This window comes from Drosophila eugracilis, unplaced genomic scaffold (assembly GCF_018153835.1).
Source record: "Drosophila eugracilis isolate 14026-0451.02 unplaced genomic scaffold, ASM1815383v1 contig_2155, whole genome shotgun sequence".
Classification (NCBI taxonomy): domain Eukaryota; kingdom Metazoa; phylum Arthropoda; class Insecta; order Diptera; family Drosophilidae; genus Drosophila; species Drosophila eugracilis.
In genome coordinates, this window is record NW_024573039.1 from 315,832 (window position 1) to 325,747 (window position 9,916).

Genomic DNA, 9,916 nt, shown 5'->3' on the forward strand with positions numbered 1-9,916 from the left:
ATTTAAAACTGATCAAAAGATTAAAAAGTTTGGATTTTAGTACTTTTTAAGATTAAGGACAAGTTTGTGATATTTTTGTCTAAGTGTAGTGGCCCTGCTGCTGCCACGGGTATTGCTGCCACTTGAGGACCACTCGAGGGGGCGGGTTTCGCCTTAATTGCTGTTTATGAGCGGGTTGGCCCAGTAATTAAACAATTTCTTTTGGCCCGGCGAAAACGGTTTTACTCTGACGACGCCAAGTAGTGAGTTGGCCAGAGAGGCTTGGCATGGATACGGAAAACCCACCCCCAAAACCAAAAAAAAAAAAAAAAATACAGCGATTAAAAAAAAAAAAACAAAACATGGTGCTTATTGAGAAATACAAGATGACAAATAAATTAGCAAATTCTTGATTATATGTATGTTGCATCTAAACAAAGATTGAAGGCGTCCTTGGCTTTGGTGGGACTAATTCTGTTTGCAAGTCCCGGTTAATCCCGGCTAATACCGGCTAATCCACATCCTAGACCCCATCCACCGCATTCCGTTCGATGTAGTACGGTGCCGCCCCGATCTGCTTGCACTTGTATCTCAGCTTGCAGCACTCCGGGAAGGGTTCGCCCGGCTGGATGCGCTCGCCTTTGTTGCAGTTCTCGATGCGCAGTTTACCGCATCTAAAAGGGTTTATATTAAGGTTAAATTGATTTCATTTTTAAGCTAACCAGTTGTATGTTTAAGGGCCCTGTTCCTACAATAGGCAATGCCTTGCACTGATTAATTGGTATTTCATGGATCTTTGCCAAAATGCAATAAGAAGTTTACTGAAAAATATATATAATATTTCTTTATACACTAAAAAACACAATTATTTGTTGTTTATTATTACCAATGAGTGTTTTCCCTACGTTACACAAGTTGCTTGTTATTTATTTTGTTTTTTTTAATTTGACCTACTAAACCTTGAGATTGCCATTAAACCCTTCATCTGATTATGATTTTGGGAAAAGTGCCATATTGTTGTGAATAAAGCCTTTGAGTTGAGATACCAAAAAGCTTGATCAAAGGAATACAACGTCTTGAAAACTTTGTCGTGGCGTTAAAATGTTCAAAAAAAAAAAAATAAAAAAAATAAATCACTTAAAACCTGAAGAGCAAAACCCATTTCAGATCTAGGGCAAAACTTTTAGTTTCCCTCAATTTAGTTTTGTTTCCCCTACGAAAAACCGCAAGCCAAAGGATGTTTGAGATGAGGGAAATAGGAGATGGGAGATGGGCGTTGGTAGACGCCACCCCCTCCTAACACATTCATTTAGTTTTCAGCTCTTTAGCTTGACCTAGAAATTACAGTCTCATCTTTTGCGCTACTTGGCGAACTCGAAACTAAAACTGGCAAACTGGAAGCTCGGCGAGAAGTCGCAGTCGCAACTGGTTGGCATAGCGTCATCTTTGGCGTTAAGTTGGCTTGAGGGTGAGTGTGTGTGTGTGTGTGTGTATGTGTCTTATCAGTGACAACATGTGCCATAAAATACACTCAGGGAAAATGTTTAGTTTGAAGGAAAATAAGATCGAAGTCAAGTTTTTATCCGACAGAGGTTAAGTTGTCTATTGATTGGAAATCATTGACAAAATGTTTATAAGTTTATCAAAAGAAAAATAAATTTGCTAGAAAACAGTTAAAAAACTTTCCTACACTTTTCATCTATTGAAAATTCTTGGTGGTAATTTTTCCAAATTATTTTCAATAAATATTTCCCAAAGCTATAAGCTTCTTTCTGCCTTAATACCAAATTTGTTGCCCTTTTTTTTCTCAGTCTAAATGCGAGATGTTCCCGTGACCGGGTCAAGGTACTCCAAACTCACCCCTCGATAAGTATTGAATTATTCTTGTAGCATGTCAGCCGCTGGCAGGGCGAGATGCCATTGTTGACCCCCAACTCCAGGACGTCACCGCGGTAAATGCACCTACCAGGATTATCTGATGGCAAACATAATGGATATAATAATAGAAATATAGAAAAGTTGGATAAGGATAAGGGTATCCGCTCACCAGCATCCGGTGGAATCAGGCCCGAGTAGCCGCTCACCTGGGCTAGCATCAGAAAGAGCAGGCCGCCAGCGAGTAACAATGGAATAGGCGGATTTGGACTGGCGTAGCGTTCCGTGGACATTGCGATTGCTTTCGTGTTCAAAACTGGACTGACTTGGACCCGGACTCCGATCGGCGTTGTCTACTCCGCACATAGGCCAGGCTCGTTGAGATTGCCGAGCTAAGTCGTCGTTGTCCCGCTTCGACTGAAATTGCGGAGAGATTCATCAATTGTTTTTATGCCATACCCATTACTTGGTGGGTATGATGGAATGGGCAGATATTTGGTTGTTATTTGGCTATTTAAAAGATAGAATATTTATTGATCTTAGAATGTTAAAGGATCAAGATTATATATAAATATGGATTATCCAAAACAAGTAATGGGTATCCTATGGTCGATTCCCAGGCTAATTGTTTTCGTTTTGGTTTTTTGGTTTCGGGTCCGTTGATTATTGTGTATTACTATTTAATTGAAGACGCCACTCCACGACGCAACCAATCTCTTGATTCTCCGGTCTCATCTGATGAGCGTGGCGGGGTCAGGCGGTTTATCGGCTTTTGGGGCGGTGGCGGCCGGCCATTACAGCACTTTAATGCCTCAAATTGTTCTAGAATGTTTGCACAATTAATGCCAAAAGCGGGACAGAGAGCGGCGAATTTAAGAGCTACAGTTAGAGATGGAGATAGAGATAGACATAGAGAAAGGGACAGCGACAGAGAGCATGAAAGATAACGGCAAGGGACTTACAGATCGCTAATCTAGGGATGGGTAAATACAAAAATCGATATTTTAATCTAGCTGAAATAGTTTTTTTACTTAAAAATAAAGCTAGATAATGTTTTCTTGCTGTTTTTGAATTATTTAACTGTTATTAAAGCAAGAAAGGGTCGATTGAAGTCAGTTTGGCCATCTTCATACTTTAATCATAAAATCATTTGAAATTTAAAGTTGAGGAAAGAAAATTGCGTACAATTTGTTTGCTTCAATTAAGAATTCATAAACACGAGTTGACGAAACTCGCAAAGTTCTCTATAATGTCGTGAAAGTATATGTATATATTTTCTGTTAAATTTATATATGTACTTATATGCTGTTTGGCTCTCAAAAGGGTTTGGCCTAAGGCGGGTTTTGCAAAGAACGGGATTTGATTTAACCGCATTGTCAACATTTTGGGCTTAATCTACGCTGTTTAGAAAGTTTTCTGATCCATGAGTGTACATGAAACTCCTTTGAAGTATTAAAATTATTTAAATTAAGCCCCTTTCTTCCGCTCAATTCAATTAAGGAAAAGTTTCGCAGCACCAAATCGACGAATGCATTGGCCAGACTCCAGTTACGCATTTAAAGAACTAGTTCGGTGGCAAATCTTAATGAAATGCATTCGTTAGCTTAACCCGCACACAAGAGCTGACAAATGTTGTGGCAAGTTGTGCAATCCAATTGAGACGAGTCCTTCGACAGAAGGACATGCCCCTCGCACAATGTTTGCCCCGCTGGCTATTAAATTTTTAATCAAGTTAAAGTGTTGTCAAACACTTCATTCAGCCAGTTCCACTTCCATTCAACCAGCCTTTTGCCCCTTTACCCATCCTGCTCAATGGCTGGGAGTTCTCATTTTGGTAGCAGTCAGAAACAGCAGGCAGACACAACCTAGGGATATCAGATATATAGTATGTGGTGATATGGGAACATGTAACTTGCCGCTCGTAACTCCCACACACTTACACCCACTCCCCTTCGACCTTCTTTTTCCGTTCATTTGGTGTCGTGTTAGTTATGCATGCATTCATTCGTTCATTCAGCGACATTCATTTCGTTTCATTGCATTTTCTTACAACTTTCCATGGCATATGTGCCCCACTCTCTCTCTCTCTCACTGCACCACCGCCCCCTTAACCCACCGAAACAACACCACAGCGGCATAACCGCATTGTAGGAACCACTTCATCCACCAACGTTTCCTTTGGCTGCCGCCAATCCCTGTGGACACTTGTTCGTGTACTTCCCCTTTATGATGTAAGGCTTTCGTTGCCGGCTTCTTTTTGTCACTGATACCCTGTAGTAGATCGAGTATATCGGCCTGAACTAAATGCAGGTCTTACAGATTTTAACCGTTATAAAGTACATCACTTTTCATATACTTTCGATTGCAAATTTAACTTAATTTTTCCTTATATTCATTTAAAGGGTATTTGATATTCGTATCTCTTAGTCTGCTGAATACTATGCCTTTCCTGTTCGCCTTTGTGGTAAATGAAATGCAAATAAATTGTCAACTGCAGCTAAATAAAATTTTAATTTATAACGGGGGTTTGACTAGCTTTCATTGTGCAAGAGAGGGTTGGACGCGGCGGGTTGAAGGGGATGGGGCGTAACTGGCAAGGGAAATATTGCCCCAAGAAAGGTGAATGCAGCTGAAAACCATCTAAGTAATTGAAACGGAAGAAAGATTTCCTTTGTCATTCGAATGCCGTAAATATTTATTGAACTCTGTGATTCCAAGTAGCAGCATTCGATGTTTGCAGTGAATGAATAAGACAATGTCAATGCATATGGTATTACATTAAATTTTAAGTGGTTAAGAGTCGTTCTAACTTTTGGGCACTGAGAAAAACTATAAAATTGTTGGGAAAAAATAATTTTACTGAATAAAATTAAGAAATTTTAACCAGATTATTATTATTAATGTCCTAATAATAATAAATAACATAATTAATAATAATTGCTGTTAATTTTTTAGATCATAAAGAAGAAGGGTATATTCTATTCGTCGAAAGGTATGTATTGGGTGAAAGAAACCTTTTCCGACACTATATCATAGCTCCTGATCAGGATCACAAGTCAAGTCGATGTTCATTCGGCGACTTTCTGCCCGTCCGTATATCTGTCCGTTCGCCTGTCCGTCTCTTTGGCCAAATTTTTGTCCGTTTACCTGTCCGTCCTTATTTTTCCATATTTCTGTTCGTTCGCCTGTCCGTCCTTTTGTCCGTATGTCTGTTCGTTAGCCTCTCCGCCCTCCTTTATGTATGTGTATCTCTGCGTTGGTTAGTCCTTCTGTCCGTATTTCTGTCTGGCCGCCTGTCCATCCCTCTATCCTATGGCCTGTTCGTCTTTCTGTCCGTATGTGTGTTTGTCCGCCTATCCGTCCTTTTTTCAATATTTATGTCCGTTAGCCTGTCCTTCGTTCTGTCCGTTTACCAGTCCGTCTTACTGTCCGCATGTCGTTCGCTCGCCTTTGTGACTGTCACTATATCACTCTCTCTTTATAAATTCTAAGAACTGCTAAATATAAAATGAAATTTATCAAAAAATATCACAAATTTTAAGATGACAGCAAAACTTATCCTTTTTTCAAAACAGTTCATCAAAATTTTGTTCGAAGCCCTTGAAGTGATGGATCCTCTACTAATCCTTGAAGTCTCTACTACCTTTTTAGTTGACTTTAAGCAGGGCTATTGCCCTGGCAAACACTATTAGTATCGATTGGCCAAGGTCTTTGTTAACCAGAGAGAATCACCCACCTTTTCGGTCTGCTCACTGGACACCAAAGTCGCAACTGCATGCGTTGGACAAGTGACTACAAAGCGGGTTCGAAGCCCCCCTTTTGGGGTTCCTTTTTTTTTGGAACGAGACTGGAAGGCAAACATGCACGCACACCACACAGGCTCAGCTAATTCGCATTTGATTATTTAAATTAGCGAAATGAGTGACAGGCAGAGTGAGTGAGGGAGAAAACACGCGCTCAAATTGAATAGTTTGTGCGGCCGATGTCCGAAAAGATCCAAAAATAAATGGGATAGTAGAGCGTAGCGACCTGGACCAAATCGGACCATCGAGCGAATCGGCAGTGCTTTGTTAGACCGCCGAACTGCGAGGCTGCGAGACTAGCGAATTCACAGCATAGAATTTTTCGAAAATGTATTCAGTGCAGGGGCGACATTCGCAGAGGCAACGAAAGCGACAGCCATAGCACACCCACACACTGGCACCTGGCATTTGGCATTTGGCATTTGGGATCTAGCATTTGATATCTGGCACCTGGCATCCATCACCCATACATCCGTAGATCCACAGATCCACAGATCCGCCGACACGAACACGGATACGGATACCGATCACCCATACAGGCGCAGATCAAGAGCGAGAGAGAGAGTGTGTGTCTGTGTGCTTGAAAGAAAGTAGTTAAAAAGGAAAACTAGGAAAAGCTAAAGAAACCACCTCCTGACTCTCTGTTTCGTGTGTGTGTGTGTGTGTGCGCACCGGAAATGGCCAAATTAGTGACTTACATCTTCATCGCCAGCTCGTTGGTGCTCTGGTACCTCCTGCTCTTCGGGGGCAGGGGCATTAGGGGCGTGGAGGCCACCAATGGGCATGGGGGGCAGTTGGAGGGGCGCGACTTTCACCACCACGGGGGTAGCCATCACATACGCCGTAAGTACACAGGGAAAAATCGCTTGAAATTAAAGAAACTGAGGTGTAAACTAAGGGAAAATGGTCAGTAGATGTTGACAGATTGGTACAGTAAAAAGTTGGACAGTAAAAATGTTTATTTTATTAGCAGGACTTTTGTTTGACAGCTTGTTTGATATCAATAAGATTATACCATTATTATGAAATGCATCGATTGTATCCTTTTAGGTAACATAAACCATTGCTGGCGTCGTTACGATGGCTACAATCTGCAGAACACCGTGGTCAATAAGAAAGAGCAGCTGAAGAAGCCCTATGGCATACTTTGCAACTTCAAATGCACCTGGTTCTTCACCGTCAGGTGAGTAGCTGTAGTAACTTTACTCCAGTTGGTGCCCCAATCAAAATCTCTTTCTTCTTCCCTTTCAGCTTCCCAACTTGCGAGTTCATCTACGACTATAAGTTATCCTGCGTGCTATTCACGTCACTGCCCGACTGCACCAGCGTCCAGTGTACGCTCTTGAATTACTTCGAGTAACTAGTGTATTTATTTAAGTTTCTTTTTTTTTTTTGATAGCATAAGTCTGATTAATACTAGATTTTATATGGACATGTAGTGAGTGAGCGAGTGAGAGAGAAAGTATTATTAAATCAAACACCTAATTTATGAAGTCAAACTGTTTTATTTGCAAAAGGGTATTGGCCTTTGCTTGTGTCTAAGATTGTTTAATAAGGATAATAAAGGATTTGAAAGGAAGTAACCTCCATGATTAACTTATTAATGGAATGTTGAGTGTTCCCCAGAAATGAAAAGTCCTTCTTCCAAATCAAAAACTTTTACAACTTTAAGTTAAGTTGCTATCATATTCTGGTTAAGTCTAGATCCTTAAATTTCCCCCTTTAATTTGGTGTCAAAGTTCTAGAAGATGGACTAGTCCTGCCATAAGTCAGCCAGTCTATTGTCTATGCCACTTCCATATCGGATTAGGACGCATTTATGCTGGCTGCTGGTAACATATCCGGAGTCAAAGTTTACGGCTCGCGTCTCACTTAAAGTTGGCATAAAGCCAGAAAGTCAACAGTGCTGTTCGCACTCCATTTGATGGCCAAAGTTGAAAAGCCACAAAAGCTATCAATGGACCTATCCAAACCAGCTGTAGCCCTCCCTTCCTCTCTCTCTCTCTCTCTCTCTATTTCTGGGAGGCGTCTCTTTGTCTGGGCTGGCCACGCCCAATTACCTGGCCACACATACCTGTAAGCTGGCCAAAAAGCAATCCACTTTTTGTAGTAAACAAATTTGAAACACTTTGTTACCGAAGTCATTTTTACTTTTTCTTTTTTTTTTTGCCTTAGCTTTTAGCCCGGTTAAAAGCGATATATCCGTTCAACTTGATGGCTAAAATCGGAGGTTTAAAGAGCGGGAGGGGAGAGTCGCGGGGAGTTAACCAAACTTGGCAATGGCGTTGGGGGAATGGCTGTACCTGAACCTAAACTCCTGGCCCACGCCAACAGCCGCAAATAAATCGTTCGACATTTATAAGCCAGTCAAAGTTATGCCAAAGCGTTTCCTGAAAATTTGTGTATCCAGTTTTCCGAGTAGAGGGCATGGTCATGGAATGGTGTTAGTTGGGGGGGTGGGGGAGGTGTTTTGTCAGGTGCTGGCTAAAAATAAGATAAATTATGTGGCTGTAGTCAATGGAGCTGTTAACTCGCGCACCTGTGCCAGTGGGGCTAAAAAGGGTTCCCATTTCCCCCCTCCCCCCCTATACTCCATGGGCTTCAGCTTCTCCATCTCTTTGACCAACTAACTGCTCCAGAACCCACATTGAGTGGGTTGTGAAATTCCAAAGCGGAGAAGGGGCCACCAACTCACACGCCCGGGCCCCAGATGGGGCCGCACTTTAATGGAATCAAACGAAATGGCATTGATCGCTGAAGGCCAACGGACCCCGGACCCATACCCGCACCACAATTCAGAAGATCAACTCGATTTTGTTTGTTTCGGATCTGTCAGAGTATTTGTAACTGGGATTTGGGTCGTGGTCGTTGTGCGTTTATATCACTATATGTATAACGAGTATATATAGTCGGTTATAGTGGATGTTGGAGGGGGTCTTTGGCAGTGGGAAAAGATCGGTTTGGATCCCATTTTGGGGGTAACTATGCGTAGTGCGTAGTTAGCTTTATTGCATTGGGTGCGTTGGCGTTGACGGTGGCGGTGGCGGTGGCTTCTATTTCAATGTTGATTGGCAAATTACGGCAATTTCTGGGGGCTGGGAATTAGATTATTTTTAAATAGTTATAAACAAATTAATTGCGCATTACGACTAGATTGCGTGCAGCCATCTGCTGGGGCAAACTGAAAGCTGAGTGCCCATGTAAGCAGATTATAATCTATTATGGCAACCAACTCTCTGAAAAATATGGAACTTAAATGAAGAATATCTTTTATTTTATACCTAAAACTAATGAGATTTTATAGATATAAGTAATTTTGGTAAGGAAATAATCCTCAAACTGGATTAAAATGTTTTTCTAAACTTCTAAGAACTTTTTTGAGTTTGTTAGCCATCAAAATCCTCATTTCTAAAGAGTTTTCTACTCATTTAATCATATAATAACCAAGCTATTAGGCATTTGATTAGAGTGATTGATTATCTTATTGACTGATTGAGTGATTATGCCGAGCTTAAGTGACCTAGCAAATACTCTAGACATGTTGCATTCCCTCAGCTTATGCATTCATAGCGCCCCAAAACGCATCTCATTCCATACCCCCAGCCCTGCCTCTTCACCCCCCCCGCATTGAGCGATAGCTGACTGATTTCCCACACAAAAGGTGCCAACAGCCGCAACTACAATCCCATGAGATCCGAAACGGTGGCCGAAACTGAAACCGAAATGGAAACCGAAAACGAAACCGAAACGGAAAACGGAAAACGAGGATGACAAAGTGTGACTGACTCTCCCTCTTGCTCTGGGCATGCACTGAGAGAAAATCTTTATAATTTATGATAAGTTTAGTTCTTATTACAGCTTGTCAAAATGGCTTGCTATAAATAGCCCAACGCGAGGCAGCACTAGTAAGGCATTTTTGTAGCTTTTTTAGTTTTGGAATTACTTTTGGTTTTTGGTAAGAAGCAAATACTATATACTCAGCCGATATTTAGAGCTTTTTTTTAAGAATATATTATAGATTCAGTTAGCTGAAATCTCAAAAAAATAGTTAAGAAAATTGTTATATAACATTTTTTGATAAATTTAGAGACTGTTTTCTCCCCGTGCCGTAATCATATTAGAGAACAGGAGGTGTACAGAATATAGAAGAAGAAGGAGAAGGCAGCTGGGGCCGCATACCCATACAGCGGCATGCGATAATTTATCAATTGGCTTCAATTTAGTCGCACAACAGCTCAAACTCGTGGCATTTCTTTGCC

The 9,916-nt window shown here is 41.2% G+C and overlaps 2 protein-coding genes across 2 annotated transcripts; one reads left to right on the top strand and one right to left on the bottom strand.

Annotated features, from left to right (window-relative positions):
* Positions 1-323: 323 nt before the first annotated feature.
* LOC108111842 lies at positions 324-2,693 on the bottom strand. The gene is made up of 4 exons (XM_017221448.2): positions 2,532-2,693; positions 2,027-2,271; positions 1,840-1,954; positions 324-653 (listed from the first exon to the last, which is right to left on the bottom strand). Exons 2-4 carry the CDS (start codon positions 2,145-2,147, stop codon positions 503-505), a joined length of 387 nt encoding a protein of 128 aa, XP_017076937.1. The 5' UTR covers positions 2,148-2,271; positions 2,532-2,693; the 3' UTR covers positions 324-502.
* Positions 2,694-5,749: 3,056 nt separating this feature from the next.
* Positions 5,750-7,150, top strand: LOC108111844. Its single transcript, XM_017221450.2, has 3 exons — positions 5,750-6,500; positions 6,708-6,840; positions 6,909-7,150. Exons 1-3 carry the CDS (start codon positions 6,335-6,337, stop codon positions 7,015-7,017), a joined length of 408 nt encoding a protein of 135 aa, XP_017076939.1. The 5' UTR covers positions 5,750-6,334; the 3' UTR covers positions 7,018-7,150.
* The last annotated feature ends 2,766 nt before the right edge of the window (positions 7,151-9,916 follow it).